The sequence below is a fragment of the Spermophilus citellus genome (assembly GCF_964194105.1).
Source record: "Spermophilus citellus genome assembly, chromosome: 15".
NCBI classification, from domain to species: Eukaryota; Metazoa; Chordata; class Mammalia; order Rodentia; family Sciuridae; genus Spermophilus; species Spermophilus citellus.
In genome coordinates, this window is record NC_138195.1 from 22,108,916 (window position 1) to 22,127,842 (window position 18,927).

Below are 18,927 nucleotides of genomic sequence, written 5' to 3' on the forward strand. Positions count from 1 at the left end.
TTTGAAAAGTAAAGGATATTCATATCTAATCATTCATATATATCTGTTTATCTCTCCTTTCTTATTACCAAACTCAAATAATTTGAGTTTCTTCTACATAATTTTTAGATGATCTTGGTACATCTTCTCACAGAAGTAGATTGAGAACAGCAAACATAGCTCAGCCAGATGATGCAAGAAATGTAGGCACACTGGTGTCCAATGCAGGCATGGAAAAAGATAATTTTTTTAAAAAATAAACTGTAATTCTAAAGATATGTATCTCAGTTTAACAGTTCACAAAGCTTTCTTTGATGAGAATTGTGTATTCCACTGGCTGTTATCATAACTTTTCACATACTAAATCACAGGAGAATCTAAGGGATAGTCTCCATCATTGTAATAAATAGGTACAAATAATTCTGGTGTGTCACTGTTAGGAGACACAATGTTACAGTCCTCATGCAGCCAAGATTTTATCCTGTGGTCAGACTTTCTTTGCATCAATCGGAATATTGCCATTGGAAAATGAACACTGTCCTACTTGATTTCTGGTTATGGAAATCATAATCTAGTTTTGGCAATCTGACTGCATGTTTTGTGAAACCTACATTCTTGGTTGTGTTTTTCTGTGTCACAGTTGGTTTTTAATTAATTTAATTTTTTACACAAATGGAGCACAATTTTTCATTGCTCTGGTTGTACATGATGTAGAGTCACATCATACATGGAATAATACCTTTGCATGGGGTAATACTGTCTGTTTCATTCCACAGTCTTTTCCCCAACACACACCTTCTCCCCTTTCCTTCCTGCCTCTGATCATCCTAAAGTTTCTCCATTCTTCCCTTTCCTCCCCCTGCTCCCATTATGGAGGAACATCCACTTATCAGAGAATACATTTGCCTTTTGGTTTTGTGGGGTAGGCTTACTTCACACAGTATGATATTCTCCAACTCCATCTATTAACCTGTAAATGCCATAATTTCATTCTTCTCTAAGGCTGATCTCTAATATTCCATTGTGTATTCCAGTTTTTTTATCCATCATCTATTGAAGGGATTCTATGTGGGTTCCACAGTTTAGCTATTGTAAATTGAGCTGCTATATATATTGAGATGGCTGCATAACTATAGAATGCTGATTTGAAGTCTTTTGGGTATATGCTGAGGAATGGGATAGCTGGGTCAAATGGTGGTTCCATTCCAAGTTTTCTAAGGAATCTTCATATTGCTTTCCAAAGTGCTTTCACTATTTTCCAATCCCACCAGCAATGAATGGTATACATTTTCCCAAATCCTTGCCAGGACTTATTGTTGCTTAAATTCTTGATAATTGCCATTCTTACTAGAATGAGAAGAAAACTTAGTTTAGATTTGCATTTCTTTAATTGCTAGAGATGTTGAACAGTTTTTCATACATTTGTTGAACAATTGTATATCTTTGTCTGTGAAGTCTCTGCTCATTTCCTTAGCCCATTTATTGATTGGGTTGCTTGCTTTTAGGTGTTAAGTGTTGGTGTTAAGTATTTGTGTTCTTTATATATCCCAATGATTACTTCTCTATTTGATGTGAATGTACTAAAAATTTGTTCCTTAAATAGGTTCTTTCCTTCACCTCATTGATATTTTCTTTTGCTGAGAAGCAGCATTTTAGTTTGAATACTTTCCATTTATTGATTCTTGATTTTATTTCTTGCACTTTAGGAATCAGATCCTAAGCTGACATGATGAAGATTTGAGCCTGCTTTTTCTTCTATTAGGTGCAGAGTCTGGTCTAATTCCTAGTTCCTTGATCCACTTTGAGCTGAGTTTTGTGCAGGGTGAAAGATAGAGGTTTAATTTCATTTTGCTGCATATGGATTTCTAGTTTTCCTAGCACCACTTTTCTACAATGAATGTTATTGGTGCCTTTGTCTAGTAAGAGATAACTCTATTTATGTAGATTTGTGACTGTGTCCTCTATCCTGTTCCATTGATCTAGGTATCTATTTTGGTGCCAATACCATGTTGTTTTCATTACTATAGCTCTGTAGTATAGTTTAAGTTCTGATACAGTGATGCCACCTTCTTCACTCTTCTTCCTAAGGTTTGCTTTGGCTATTCTGTGTCTCTTGTTTTTCCAAATAAATTTCATGGTTGCTTTTTCTATTTCTATGAGGAATATCATTGGTTTAAATTGGAATTGCATTAAATTTATAAAGCGCTTTTGGTAGTTTGGTCATTTTGATAATATTAATCCTGCTTATCCAAGACTTTCGATTTTTATTTCTTTTCTTTTTCCATGTTTGGTGGGAATATTTGAGAAAACTTGGCAAATGCCAATGTTTAGTATCCTTGTTTGAAAAAAAAAAGATATATACAATTACAAAAAAAATGATCTTAATCTTGAATGTTCCTACACTTATCTTTATATCACTTGAATTCCCAGAAATTTTTAGGGATTCAGAATTTGATGTTTTTAGACTGTAATATGTTAGAAAAATTCTCACTGAATTGCTGGACATTGGTGCACATTACAATCTCTTATTCTTGGGGTAAAACAAAAGTTTTCCTTGATTCCATGAGTTAGAGGCAAGTTTTTAAAACCGAGAGAACAACTCTCCTTAAAAACTAGTTTTAGTACTAACTTGACACCAAGTCTATGCAGATAATATCATTGAACATTAGTTCAACATTATGTATCTGTTAAGTCAGTGCCCTTATTCCCTGACTTGATTGGGTTTGTACTATGAAATCACACCTATTTCATATTTTTCTCTTTCCTGTACATTATCATCTTGTACTGTTTTTTATAGAAGAAAATCAATTATTTCCAGGGTATTTCCTAAGAGCTATAAATTTACAGGTACTTACTTGTACCATTGAATTTAGTGTTCTTACTTCCTTTTTCTTTTTAAAGGAAGGGGTTTGAAATCAGGGCCTTTTGCATGCTAAGAAGATTCCCTACAACTGAGCCTCACCCCTAGCCTTGTCTTATTCATTGTTGGGCTTGGTATCCAAGAATCAGGAAATTATTAACAAAACACCTAAATGAGTGTCCTGGACCTAGGAACATACAAAAGTGAAAACCAACCAAGTAAACACAAGCAACTTACACAGTCCCTGTAATTCACCTCACAAATCATTTGATACTTTTGTAGAGAATTGAGCAGAGTCTCATCTACCAGGGAATCATATTTATACCGATATTCATTGAATAAAAACTTATTTTATAATATTGTTTATATTGAATATTTTTTGTGGGAATTTCTTCATTTCAGGCAGGCATCTTCTTAATGTTGCATATTCCCTTGTACTTGTTCATCTCCTTCCATTTATCCAGATGTGCCTGACATTCACTATACACATAGCATTTAGAAAAATCTAGCTTCCATGAAATTATGTTCATGAATCACTAAAGGACATGAATGGGCAAGTATTTCAATGTTACCTCTAGTGCTTTCATAATATGACTTTTGCTCAACTCTCTATCATTTGTCCTTTCCTGTCTTCCCTTCCCTCTGGCCTTACTCCTCACTAATTCCTATATTTTGGGGCAAGCACACACCCCATTTAATACTCATCCTTCTCTCTTGCTACTTCCTGTCTTGCTTGTACTCTTTCCTGCACTCTGGCTGGGCTACCCTTACCTCTTAAGTCTCAGCTCAGGAATACCTCCAGAAAAACCATCCCTGGCACCTTTTTATTCATACTAGCACTACCAGGAGCTCAATCAACACTTAGAGGGTCCAATGAATAGACAGTTTACACCAGATGACCTAAAATATTGTCCCTTCCAGTTGAGCAGTAAAAGAGATTTACTTGTAAAGAAATCGTTGATGTCTCTAGTGGTGAAATAATAGTAGGGAAGTTGATGAATTGGTAAAGTAGGCCCAAGGAAAGAAGCCCTCATTAATGTCATCATAAGGAATTATAGCCATAATTAAGTAGGATTTCACAGAGCAAACTGAGTCTCAGGGACAGAAAAGGAATACTACCTCAGATATGAGGAACAGGGAGTAAACTGATAAAGATGTGAGAAGTTGTCAGTAATTTTCGAAGCCATTAATGATGAAAAGTAGATGATTCATATTCTCTATCAAGAGGTATAGAAGAGTGTATGGCTTGAATTTTATTTTTTATGGCACTTTCAAATTTAATTTCTAGGGATTATTTTTTTATTTGAGTAGATGAATTTGTGGATTAACATTTGAGATGTTTGTATGCATTAAAGCTGGTGACATGTAGTGTCCTACCAGGTGTTTTGATGAATTTTGGGATGAATAGAAGTATTTCCTAAAGAAATAATCCTAGGTGATGCTGTGGAGCACACTACATTTATAGTGACTTGGGAGGCTGATGCAGACTGCTGGTAGGTTTCAGGCCAGTAGGGTGCTGGAGACAGACCCTGTCATGAAATAAACTAAAAAGACCTGTGGAATGACCTCTGTGGTAGACCAGGTGCCAACCATGTACAAGACCCTGGGTTTAATATCTAGCAACACACACACATACACACACACACACACATACACACACAGAAACACAGACATAAAATCAAATGAATTGTAAGATAATAAAATAAGAATAAAGGAAGTACATATTTAACTAAAGATTATGGTCCATTAAAATTACTAATTGATAAAATAAAAAGATATTACTATTGTTTTATTAGACTATTGCTTTTTCTGTGCCCTCTATATTGTTTAATAACTGTTTACTTTTCTTCAGCAGCACTACATGTGGAAGTAGAATCAGAGAACCACCAGAGAAGGCTTAATGGCCCAGAAAAGAAACAGCCACATGTGTGTAATTATATAAATATTAATTGGTGGTTTCATAGTGGTTACTATGCTTTAATAATGTAGAGTAGTTCAAATGCAATTGCCTTTCAGAATTGATTTATAAATCTATACATCATAGATTAATTTTTAATTTAAAACATTATAAATGGTTATGTATCTTAAAATGTGTTTATTTTCCATAGTAAAATGGCAAAACATTTATCCTTTGAAGTGAGGCCACTTTAAGATTATTGAATGTGCTCCCATTTGTATAATATCTGTAAATGATAAAGGAAAAATTTGGGTCTTATGAATAAACAGTTGAAATTATGAACAAATATCAAGCTAATGGCAGCTTAATTATACTCATTGTGAAAGAGAGTGGTCATTCCCAGTCACTCAAAACTTTTAGTTTAATATAACCAGTGACTAATTGCCATAGTTCAAGAGTTCATTCTGCTTGACTTTGGAGCATATGGAAAGGCAGATAAAAGGATTATAATAAAAACACTAGTGAAAATGAAGGTCATCATTCCTACCAGAATTGAATCTTTGTTATTAGAGTACAAACACCCATTTGCATTCAATGTAACATTTGGTACATCTCATTAAACACTTTTATCCATCATTTTAAGAGGACAATAGAAAATAAATCTACAGATTCAGTTGTTTGGTAGTTATGAAGATTCGGAAGTGTCTTATCAATGCATTGTTCACTCATGTTGCCTTTTTTTCTATGCTGAGGTTTGTGCTTATGTCCTGATAGATTCCTCTTCCACTGTTATGGATAGGTCTTTTACTGAACCACTTTTCCATGGGGTGGTCACAAGTTACATCCTGGTCACAGGTTACATCTCAGTGTAAAATCCCCAATTTAGTTTCCATACTCATTGATGTCTTTCTCACAGGAGATAATAACCATCAGTCAGTTTGACAAAACATATATATGCTTAAACAATTCTTTATTGAAAACAACCTCTTTAAACTACCATCTACAATGAAATGAAGTAAGAATAACAATCTAGAAGTAACTGGCTAAAGAATTTATCATTAGTAATAGTGCAACAGTCATTAGCCAGAAATTAGAAGAAGGAAAAAAGCGTGGGAGGGCAGGGACAGATAAGAACACATGAGGAACCCATCCAAACTCATTCTATGAAGCTAGTCTAGTATCATTCTGATTCCAAAACTGAACAAAGACACATCAAAGAAAGAAAACTTGGGACCAATATTCTTGGTGAACATAGACACTGAAATTCTTAATAAATACTGGCAAATCACATACAAAAATACTTTAAAAAGACAGTGCACAATGATCCAGAGGATTTTATGCAAGGCATGCAAGGCTTTTTTTAACATTGGAAGTCAGTAAATGTATTTATCACATAAGTAGACTCACATGAGTATCACAATAAATGCAAAGAAAGTACTCAATAAAGCACAGCATTCACTCAGTTTTAAAATACTAGAAAAGTTAGGTAAATGAGGAACATCCCTCAGAATTGTATGAGTTATATATATGACAAAACCAAGGCCAATGTCATTTTAAATGAAGACAGCATTCCCTCTAAAAACTGGAACAAGACAGGGCTGCCCTTTCACTCTTTCTATTCAACATATTTCTAGAACAACTGGCCAGAGCGATTAGGAAAAAGAAAGAAAAGGGATACAAAATTAAAGGGATACAAAAGAAGAGCTAGAAGTATTTATGATTGCCTATGACATGACATGATCCTGTATTTAGAAGACCCAAAATCACCACCAGAAAATTTCTAGAGTTCAAAAATGAATTCAGCAAAGTACCAGGTTACAAAATTAACAACCAGAAATCAAATACATTCCTATATTTCAATGATGAATCAGCTGATAGAGAAATTAAGGAAACTATCTCATTCATATAAGCCTCAAAATACATGGGAATCAATCTAACAAAGGAGATGAAAGACCTCCATAATAAAAACTAGAGAACACTAAAGAAAGAAAATTGAAGAAGACCTTAGAAGACGGAAAGATCTCACATGTCCTTGAATAGGCACAATTAATATTATCAAAATGGACATACTACCAAAAGCATAATACAAATGTAGTGCAATTCCTATTAAAATACAATATCATTATTTATAGAAATAGAAGAAGCAGACATTAAATTTGTTAGGAGAAATAAGAGGCCCAGAATACCTAAAGCAAACCTGAACAAGAAAAGTGAATCAGGAAGCATCATAACACAGACATTAAATTATATTACAGTGCTACTGTAACAAAAAAGAGCATGATATTGGCATCAAAACAGGCATGATGATCAAAGGAATAGAATAGAAGGCACAGAGATAAACACACAAATACAGTAATTTCTCACCCGGCAAAGGCGCCAAAAATATACACTGAAAAAAAAAAAACTGCTTCAACCAATGGCGCTGGGAAAACTGAAAATGCACAAGTAGAAAAATAAAATGAAACTCTTATCTCTCACACTGCACAAAAGTCAATTCAAGATGTATCAGAAACCTAGGAATTAGACCAGACACTCTTCATAATCTAGAAGAAAAAGTCTGCTTAGGAACCGATTCCTCAACAAGATTCCTAAAGCACAAGAATTAAAAACAAGAATCAATAAAGGGAATGCTATCAAACTAAAAACTTCTTCACAGCAAAGGAAACAATCAAGAATGTGATGAGAGCCTGAAGAATGGGAGAAAACTTTGTCAACCACACCTCAGACAAGGCATTAATTTCCCAGATGTATGAAGAATTAAAAAATCTCAACACCAAAAGAACAAATAACCCCATCAATAAGTGGGCAAAAGAACTAAACAGACATTATCAAAAGAAGAAATATAAAGGTCAAAAAATATATGGAAAAAATGTTCAACATCTCTAGAAATTACAGAAATGCAAAATAAAACTATGCTGAGATTATATCTCCAATCAGAATGGCAACTGTCATGACTATAAGTAACAATGAATGTTGGCAAGTATGTGGGTAAAAGGGAACATTTGCACATTGTTGGCTACACTTCAAAATAGTGCAACCACTCTGGAACACAGTACAGAGATTCCTCATGAAGTAGCAATTGAGCCACCATTTGACCCAGTTATCTCACTTCTTGTTATATATCCAAAAGACTTAATGTCAGCCTACTACAGTGATGCAACCACATCATTGCTTGTACCAGTACAATGCACAATAGCTAAGCTATGGAACCAACCTAGATGCTAATCAATTGATGAATGGATAAAGAAATTGTGAGATATATCCATATATATGTATTTATATAACATATATATATATTATATATATGTGACTTTATGATATTTGCTGGTAAAGGGATAGATCTGGAGACTGTCGTGTTAAGTGAAATAAGCCAATGCCCCAAAACCAAAGGTTGAATGTTCTCTCTGATATGTGAAAGGCAAGAATAGAAGTTCAATGGATTAGAAATGGGGAATGAAGGGAAGGAAGGCGGGTAGAAATAGGAAAGACAGTGGAATTAATCTGACATCGTTTTCCTATGTGCATATGAATACACTACAATGAATCTCACTATCATGTACATCCACAAGACTGGGATCCTAATTAGAATAAGATATATTTCATGCTTATATCAGTATATCAAAATAGATTCTATTGTAATGTATAACTAAAAAGAGCAAAGAAAAATTTCAAAAAACAAAACCTGAGGAGAAAAGGAAATAAAGAAGAGAAAGGATAGGAGTACATTTGAGAATGAGGACAAAGGTACAAATACCAAAGAGATAATGCAAATATTACCTAAACTTAGAAATGTGACACATAATGTGTGAAAACTGTATCAAAATGTTACAGAAAGCAAGATCAAAACCCATAAAAGTTTAACATTGCTCCTTACTGATGTAATTAAGATACAAGCACATTTTTCTGAGTCTTGTAATTTTATAATCCACCATTGGAAGAAGATTTCATGTGAGTGATTGCATGTCAATATGTTCCTTTCTATCACCAGACTGAATAGGTTAACCCTGGTAGTAAATCAGTGTAGGCTGAGCTCCTCTCTTCCTTTCCCTATAGGGCTTACTAAGGAAAAGTTGCCAGTCACAATAGTAATTTTACCTCCCTTTTTAAAAATTGCTATTTTTTATGTATTTATTTATACCTCAGTTGGAGGCATTGCTCTTGTAGGAGCTGGGTGCTCAAACGTTTTGCCTAAGGAGGCTGTGGACCATTCAGTACTACAGACCATTAGTCTTCCAGATTCTGCCTCACTGTTCCTGGACCCTTCTCCCTCAGGATCCAATATACAGTTACTTTTATCCCTGCCATGAAGTTCAAACCACATATTAGAAATGGGCATTGATTTCCTTGACCTCCAATCTACAGACTGGCCATCAAATGGATTGTATTTCCTACCAACCAGAGTTTTCAACATTTCTGTACAACACTCTCTTTTCTTGGCTCAAACTAATTTTCAGAGTGGGAGCCCACCAACCCAGTTAAGAGAGATGTTGGAAGATTTTTCCCCTGCACAAAGTGTCAGCCATGAACCTTTTCCCATTGTGACTACCCCTGAAAGGTCTCTCTGAATCTGTAGGGAGGTGACTAGACCCCCTTTCTTGGTGGAGGTGGCCACACTTCTCCTAATGTCTCAGAATATGGTGGAGTGTCCACATCTGGTAGTCTGGTAGATCTGTTCTCTATTGGGGATTGCACTCACCAACATTTTTGGAGAGTTTGTTTGGACATTCTAGCATGGGAGCAAGCTATCGATGTTGGAAGAATGGTTTTCCTACAAATGTTTAAGGTTGCTCTTAGGAAGGACACAGAATGAGCACTTAGGAAGAAAATATGACACAGCCTAGCAAGACAGATCAGGTGAATCAACACTAAGGATCCCTGAGGTGGCAGATTTTGCACACAGAAGACTCTCACATCCCAGCCCAGGGTTTGTAGTAGATACAAACTTCATACTCACAGAGCTTGAACAGCATTTAAGTGAAAGTGCCCTGGGTTTTTGTCCTTTATGAAAACTACTTGACTGCTTCTCCAGCTGCCCAGAGTTCTCAATAGATCTGTGTCTCAATTTCTCTATGGGGCATGATCTGACATGATCTTGAGGTGGGTCTCTGCTCATCCAGTGAATTAGTGTATTAGTTTAATCTTGGAACTATAATTATTAATAATTAGAGGGGTTTCTGATCTACTATTTAGAAGGTGTAGACAAAGGAGCCCTAGTGAGGATGTTTCCCTGTCCAAGCATTAGAATCTGTCAGGAATAACCTTAAGCGCCCCAAATTTCTAGTGCCAGCTTGTGCAGAATTCAAGTCAGCCTTTGCCTTGACTGTTCATTTGGCCTATAGTAGATTAAATTTTGTTGAGATTGATGGGTTTCTCACATTTAGAGGAGTTTCCCCTTTCTAACATCACTCTGTTCTGTGCACTCCTGGGATGTTTTCTTTTTATGAGTTCTGTTATCATTCTAAAGTTGTGACCCAGTGCTTACCCACAGATGCCCATCCATGTCCTTGTGCATTTACACAAGTGTTGATTAAATTCCACTGAGATAGCTTTCAGGAGGTACTGAATGTTTCTACACTGCCTGTTTTCTACATGAGTATATATTTTTAATGTTATTTCTTTTTAAATTTTTTTTGTAGTTGTAGATGGACAACATGCCTTTATGTTATCTATTTATTTTTATGTGGTGCTGAGGATCAAACCCAGTGCCTCACCTGTGGTAGGTAAATGCTCCACCATTGTGCTACATACAGCCCCAGCCCTGATGTTCTTTCTTAAATGAAAAAAATGTACCCACTGTACCTAAAAGATAAGTACTATTATCTAAGTAAACAAAAATTCTTCTCAGTAGTTTATCCATCTCTTTGACTACTTTCTGTTTTTTTTTAAATAAAATGTTTTTTTTTTAATTCTTGATGAACCTTTATTTATTTTTCTGTGGTGCTGACAATGGAACCCAGTGCCTCACACATGCTAGGCAAGCACTCCACCACTAAGCCATGACCCCAGGCCTCAACTACTTTCATTGCAATAAAAATTTTGCAAAAATATTTAAATTTTCCTAAGCCTTTTTTAACCTAAGTGAAGCAGCTGTGACATATTCTAATTTTAGTCCCACATGACATCCTCTGAAGTCTTGTCAGTTATCTTATTTTAGCACTAAAATAGTCTGTCATTGTAGTATTTTAAATGTTGAATGCTTATATAAAAAGTGTATCAATGAAATTATGGTAAACTATGTAGGTTTAGTGTTATTGGCAGGGAATGTATAGTAGTTAGGCATACTGAAGTTGGTCCTTTGTTGAAACATGACACTGGTTTCTATTTTCTCTGAATATGTTTTCTGTGTTTCCTTCCATGCTCAGTGTTCAGAGCCAGTAGCCATATGAAGACAAAAGTTAGGCTTCATCTTGAAAAGATTTGGTTTTCAATAAATAGTTGCTTTTAATTTTTGTTGATTTCCAAAATGGTAATTTAGATGTCTTCTTAGTATGTGAATAGGAAATCTTTATGCAACTCACTATTGACATTCATTCCACCAGAAAATTTGTGAGAGTCCTTCACTGAGCTGTGTTGGACATCTATCTGCGCCTTCAGATCAAAGACAAAAGCGTGCAGTAAGTGTTCATATAAAAGGTAAGAACTATGCAGTATAACAATTTAGTTCCAAGTTCTTTGAACTAAATGTTTGCTTAAGACATGAGCACTGGCATGTTTTAATAACTGACAAAAGTGACTATTAAATAGTAAGGAAGAAGAGAAGTGAAATGATACTAAGTGGTATAACTTATTACTTTTCAACTACAGGTTAAGTTGGGAATGTCACTAAAGGAAATTAATTATTAGTTCCTTTTCCAGACATGCTAATCCCAGAGGAAAGTTGGTAAATAAGAAAAAGAAAGAAGAGGAAATGGAGACTAAGAAAGGCAGAAAATAGAGGGAATAAATGAAGGAAAAATGAGCAGGCTGATACAATTGAATTCATTACTACTTTAGAAAGAGCATGAGCAGCTTATTAAATGTGGGAAGAATTTATGAGCTTCTAGAACCAAAACTTGTCCAAGAAGTAGAATAAAATTTTCCCATTCCTCCCATCTCCCTCACTGTTGGAAAAGCATTAGGGATTGAAATACCTGAACACACAAAGCTGTTTAATTTACCACATATAACAGCTATTTGCATCTATAGTTAGGTGTCATTTTAAAGTGTTGCTATTTCCTAGGACAGGATCATATAGTCCAGTACTAAATAATGGAGAAGAAATTGTAAGATTATTTATGGAAAGACAAGAAAATCACAACCTGATAAAATGTTCATAGACAGTTTGTGACTTCTTATACAGTTTCAACTTGGGGGATGTGATAGGGAGGAACATGAGGCTAGATTCCCCCCAGAAAAAGAGAAGTTAGAGGAAGTGAAGGCAGATTCAGTAAAGACCAGAGATTCTCAATCTTTAATGAATCATCTGTGTGTGTGGGGGACATGTTAAGATTGCACATTGTGAATAATTAGGATGTTGGTTCTACATTTTGAATACATTGTAAGGTGATTGCAGTAGTTCTGGTTTCCAGATCTCATTCTAATTAGCTCCCGTGTACCTTTAAAGAAATCTGGAAGAAGGGCCTTGGAATAATAGTTCAAGATACAGTAAGATCAAGGCAGAAGAAAAGCTTGCTTTTATATCTATGCATGTTCCTTGTCAAGAGGAAGGGGGAAAAAGATGCAGTAGTAGAAGTTATAAGCTTCAGATGCTATTGCTAAATGAACAGGGAGGAAGAAAGTAATGGGAATAATCCATACAAACAATGTAAAATGGAAAGTATCAAAACAACCAGTCTAGACATTATTTTTTTAAAATCAGAATGGCAGCATAAATAAGGAAGGAAAGAAAAAAATGTAAGCTAATTAACTTGGAACTTAATGATGAGGAAATTTGATAAAATTTAATTCACATGGCTTCAGTATATTTCTTCCCTTTTAATCCAAATATTAGGTAATGGCTGCTACAGAGATTATCGGAAGCAGGAGGAATTGTTGGGATTGGAGTAATAGGGACATATATTTCATTGATAATAGCTACTCATATGAGACTTATGTTGTCATAAGAGCATTGACTGTTTTTGAAATGATAGCTAATTGTTCCCCTAGTATTTTTTACCTCCTTTTTTTATTGGGGCTTGGGATGGAACCCCTGCCATTGGTCTTGATAGGAATGAACACTGTTACTGAGCTACATCCCATCCTTGGTAATATAACCTACTTTTTTCTTATAACTTTTAGTTGTGATTGACAAAATATACCTACCTTTCTTTCTTTCTTTCTTTCTTTCTTTCTTTCTTTCTTTCTTTCTTTCTTTCTTTCTTTCTTTCTTTCCTTATTATTAGGTGCTAAGGATCAAATTCAGTGGCTCACATGTGCTAGGCAACTACTCTACCACTGAGCTACAACCCCAGCCCTATAACCTAATTTTTAATGAGATAGTCATTTTACTAAAATCTTTTAAAGACTGAGAAGATACACCACACCAGAGTAATGCTGGAAACAAAATAAATTAGAGAGCTTATTCCTTGAATACCAAAATTATTACTTTGAATATCAATCATGCTGATTTTGAAATATAAAGGGTATTGATATCTAATTCTATGACTGTATTTACTGCTTTCTTTTTGATTATCATATTCTAAAATTGTAAGATTACTATATATAATTTCTTAGGTGAAGTTCCTACATCTTTTTACATGAGTGCATCAAGTGACTCGAACATTTGCATTTATATAAGAAATGTAAATGCATCAGGATCCCATAAGGGTATGTAAAATCAAGAATATTTTTAGTGAACAGTTTTTCTCAAAGCAAATAGCTAAACTGATCAATTGAGCAAATTTTCTTTAATGAGAAGTGTATATTCATTCCATCAGGCTTTTAGCATACTTTGTACTTCTTAAATTGCAGGACAGTTTGAGGAATATGTTCCATACCTGTAATATAAATGTATAAAAGTAAACAAATACAAAGTGAAAACAAGCAACTTAGTCCATGTTGTTCGTTTCACATGTCATTTGGTATCTTTTTATAGACTGAGCAGAGTCTCATTTACCAGGGAATCAGATTTATACATGAATTCATTCAATTAAAATGCATTTTACAAAGGACACACAAAATATTTTTATAAGAATTCCTTCATTTCAGGCATGCATCATCTGAATTTTGCACTATTCCCTCAGGCTTGTTCATCTTCTCTCGTTTATCCAAATGCCCCTGACATTCGCTGTATGCATAGCATTTAGAGAAATGTGTTTATGTAATCTTTCCCGTGCAGTTATGCCCTTGCACCATTCCTTAAACAACACTAATGGGCGAGTGTCAGAAAGTCACCACTAATGCTGTTGTCATATGACTTCTGCCTAACTCTGTCTTTAGCCCTTTCCCTATCTGCACTTTCCTCTGGCGTTACTATTCACCAGTTCCTATATTTTTAAACAAGCACACAACCTGTTTAATACTTGAATGCCTCTCCTGCTATTGCCTGTCATGCTCTCACACTTTCCTGCACTCTGGCTGGCTACCCTCACCCTGTAAGTCTCAGCTCAGGTATTATCTCTAGAAAAGCCATCCCAGACACCTTTTAGTCACCCTAGCATTTATAAGGAATTCAATAAGCAATTCAATAAAGAAATAAAGACTGTTCATTCATACCAGGTGACACAAAAGATTGTCCCCACAAGTCTAGGTTCAAATAGGATTGACATGTAAATAAATAATTTTTTTCTTCAGATGGTAAAGGTATAGTAGAAAAATCAATAAAGAAAAACCAATTACCCTAAGGAAAGAAATACTAGTTTTTTTGTGCAAAATCTATAATAATGGAAGAATTTACTTAGCAGACTGACTCTAAAATTTGGAAAAGTAGTTTGTCAGAAAAGTCCACAAAACTATTTCAGAAATAAGGAAGAGGGCGTTTACAAATGAAAATATAGAAAGTATCAGTAATTTTTGAAAGTATCAATGATGAAAAGTTGAAAGTTGTTAATAAGTTACTCTTATGACATTTGAGTTAGAAAACAGAGGACAGTGTAAACATCTATGTTTCTTTGGTATTTTTATATTTTGTCTCTCAGTATTTGATCATTTCTATTGAATGGGTGCATTTGTGGATGAGTCTTTGAAACCACTGTATGCATGGAACCTGGTGACCCCTAGAGCCTGTCCAAGTGATTTCTTTTGGATAAGTAGAATTATTTCCTGGAAAAATCCATATTTGCTTAGTGACTTTGAGCTCACCTGTAATCTCAGCTACTCAGCAGGCTGAGGTAGGAAAATGGAAGGTTTGAGGCCAGCCTACACACTGTGTAAAGACAATGTCTCAAAATAAAATTAAAAGGCATGGGATGGAACTCAGTGGTAGAGTACTTGCAAAGCATGTACAAGGCCCTGGGTTCAACCCTGTAGCACATAGGCACACACACATATCAGTGAAAACCAAACCAAATGAGATGAACTGCAATAAAATAAAATAAGATAAAAAGAAGTAGATGTTCAGATAAAGATTAAGCTTCATTTGAATTATTTATTGGGAAAATAAATATAAATTTTCATTATGATGATAATGATGATGATGGTTGGCTTCTTTAATTCCAATTTGATAGAGTATTACATTTTTTATTGTTACCAGTACATTTTTCAACAGCACCACGTTTAGAAATTACATCAGATGAAGAGCAAAATACACTTGAAGGATCTGAAAGTAACCAGTTACTGGTATGTAAAACCTGTACATTTAAATTCCTGCTCTCATATTGTTTTCTTTGCTTAGTAATTAGTATATGCCAAATGCAATTACCATTCAGAATATTCTTTCAGAATCAATAGATCATATTTTAATATTGATTTTCAAAGTCTTTTAACTTATGATTAATCTTAAAATATGTCTGGTAACGTAGCAACTTATACCTAAATTTTATCCTTAGAAAAGAGGTCAATTTGTCAGATTATTGCATATAGGAAAGCATTCTTGACTCTCTGAGTCTGGTTTATTTCATTGGGCATGATATTCTGCAATTCCATCCATTTACCAGCAAATGCCATCATGTCATTATTGCTTACGACTGAGTAAAACTCCATTGTGTACATGTGCCACATTTTTTTTCTTTATCCATTCATCTGTTAACAAGCACCTGGACGGGGTTCATATTTGGCTACTGAAAATTGTGCTGCTGTAAATTGTGCTGCTATATAACTATAGTATGCTGACTTTAGTTCTTTTGGATAATTATTGAGGGATGGGATAGCTCGGTCATAGGGTTTTGCATTCCTAGTCTCTTGAGGAATCTCCATATTGGTTTCCAAAGTGTTTGTGTTAATTTGAAGTTCCACTAACATTTATTATTGTTTGTATTCTTGATCATTTCTAGGGTTGTTGAACATCTTTTCATATCCTTGTTGGCCATTTGCATTTCTTTTTTGAGAATTATAAGTTAAGTTTAGTTATTTTTCCCATTTATTACTTGTTTTTGCTTACATAAGCTTTGTAATTTGATGCTGTCCCAATTAATTGATTATTAATTTCATTCCTTGCCCTTTAGGAGTCTTGTTAAGGAAGTTGTTGCCTCTACCAATTTGTTGGAGTGTTGAGCCTATGATTTCTTCTAGCAGGTGCAAAATTTCTAGTATAATTCCTAGGTCTTTGATCCACTTTGAATTGAACTGTGTACATTGTGAAGATATGGATCTAGTTGCATTCTTCTTTATTTGGTGTGTAGTTTTCCCAATGTTCAGAGCAAATGATCTGAGGTTTTTCTCCATTCAGTATGACATTGGCTTTGGATTTTCATATTGGCCTTTACAATGTTGAGATTGTTCCTTTTATCCTAAGTTTCTCCAGTGTTTTAACGTGAATGGGAATTCTCTCTCTTTGATTAGTTTGGTTAAGGGTTTATCACTCTTGTTCATCTTTTTTAAGAATCAACTTTGTTGCATTTATCCTTTGTATTGCTTTTAAATTCTCAATTGCATGAATTTAAGCTCTTATCTTAATTATTACCTATCTTCTACTGATTTTGGAATTATACTGTTCTTTTTGAAGGTATTAAAATATAATGTTAGATTTTTTGTTTGGTATTTTTCTTTTATTTTAATGTATAAATGCTATAAATTTCCCACTAGGACTGCCTTCATACAGTCCCAGAGGTCTTGGTATTGTTCTATTCTCATTTGTTTTTAATAATTTAATTTCTTCCCCAATTTCTTCTTTGGCCAATTCCTGATAGAAAAGTGTATTACTTCATTTCAAGGTGTTAAAATGGTCTCTAATTTTTATCTGGTTCTTAACTCCTAATTTCATTCCATCATTATCTGATAGAATGCAAGGAATTATCTCTTTTTGTATTTGCTAAGACTTTCTTTGTGCTCCCAAATATTATCTGTTTTAGAGAAAGTTTCATGCGCCTTTGAGGGTAAAATTAATTCACTTCAATAGATGAAATATTCTATAGATGTCTGTTAAGTTCATTTCATTAATTCTACTTTTTACTCTTGGTTTATGTTTGGATGACCTATCAAATAATGACATGGTTTGTTGAAATCACCCAGTATTACTGTATTGAGTTCTATTCAATTCTTTATAATATTGAGAAAGGCTTGCTTTTTGTTCATCAGTACACCAATGTTTGGGGCACAAAGACAATCGTTTCATCTTGTTGTTGGTTGATTCCCTTAATAAGTATGAAATAACCCAGTTTGTCTTTTCTGATTAATTCTGGCTTGATGTCTACTTTGATAGGAGAGTAGCTACCTATAGGCCAGGTAGAAAATTATAGTCTCATTCTGTCTGGTAGCTCTTACTTCACTGCTTCCTTTCTGGACTTTGTAGGCGTGGAGGGCTGCTGCCTGCTCTGCCATCTTCAGTCTCTAAAGGACTTAGAATTCTTTGATTTCCAAAGGAAAATTCCTGTAGCCCAGATGAAGGAGGAAGGGTGATGAGAAAGTCAAGAGTTACTCAGGAACAGCACCTTAGTAGGGAGAATTCAGGGAGGGTATTTGAACCCTGAGGAGGGTGGCTCAGGGTTAGAGTTGGGTGTGTGAGGAGGGGCTGCCCAGCTGTGCTGGTAGGAGGGCCCCAACTCACTTTGACAGGCCCATGTGTGTCCCTGCCATCCAGTGTAGACCACCTGCTGCTCCTCAGGTCCTTCACATCCACACACTGTCTTGCTTGGTGCGTATTGATATTGGCTCTTAAAATGTGTTAACTCCAGAGGAAGAATCAATTTAAAGGAAAACACTCTCTAATTTGAGAAGTTATGTACTTGATTTGAGGAAAAGGTTGCTTCTGGAGTGTCTATCCCTGTAGTAATGCAGAAATGTCTTAAACACAAAGAACCCAGTCTTCAAAATTCTCTCCTTCTCATATATGCTCTGGGTTTCTAAAACATTCTGACCAGTCATTTGCTAAGATGCATCGAAGAGAAAATAAATTAAAGCCTGAACATAACAAACTAGAAACTGAACATTCTTCTAACACTGAGGAGAATTTTCATAATAATACAGAAAATTAAAAACTAGAAGTTGTTATAGTTACAATGAGAGAAGACCAAGGATTTGATCTACAAATAAAAGTAACTATGAACATAAGTACTCCTAGTTGGAATTTAAATCCTGGACCCATGCTTAGGGTCTAGTAAGTCAAAGCCATCTTGATTCAAGTCTTACCTAATCCCAAGAAGTGAATCAAATTACTCAAATAAAAAGGCACAGTATTTATACTGTTAATGACACTTGTAAGAAAACAAAATCAAATCAAATTTTGTCCCAGAATCCATCATGTCATGCAGTGCTATAGCTGTAAAAGCATGAGAACTGAATTAGAAAAGGTGAGTTTCTCTCTACCACTTAGTGGCAGAATAATAAAAGGATGTCTAGGTGAACACTTACTGCAAAACAAGGGAAGGTTTAAGAATGAGATAGGCATGTCTCAGGTAGAGGTCTTGACATTAGAGAAAGAAAAAGTTCACCTTCAAAATGGGAGAGCTATTCTCTTGTTGCTACTCTTGGTTTTTCTCAGTATCAATTGTATTCTGATTTCCTGCTTTGAAAAAGCTCATGTATTAAATAGTGTTATCTAAATAAGAAATTCTGTCTAGAAATTTATGCTTTCTTCTCTCTCCATAAAGAGAATTTCAGGAAAATATTCTCATGATCT

General features: G+C 34.8%; 1 protein-coding gene across 1 annotated transcript in view; it reads left to right on the top strand.

Moving 5' to 3' along the window:
* The window catches only part of LOC308634036 (ankyrin repeat domain-containing protein 26-like), a gene marked incomplete at its 3' end in the record, with an annotated part of 225,360 nt that overhangs the window by 148,608 nt on the left and 57,825 nt on the right, over nt 1-18,927 (top strand). Inside the window, exons 4-7 of the mRNA XM_081267627.1 lie at nt 4,692-4,765; nt 11,276-11,369; nt 13,449-13,541; nt 15,406-15,491. Of these exons, the coding sequence (XP_081123753.1) occupies nt 13,472-13,541; nt 15,406-15,491 (156 nt within the window). The 5' untranslated portion in view covers nt 4,692-4,765; nt 11,276-11,369; nt 13,449-13,471. The remainder of the gene's footprint in view (nt 1-4,691; nt 4,766-11,275; nt 11,370-13,448; nt 13,542-15,405; nt 15,492-18,927) is intronic.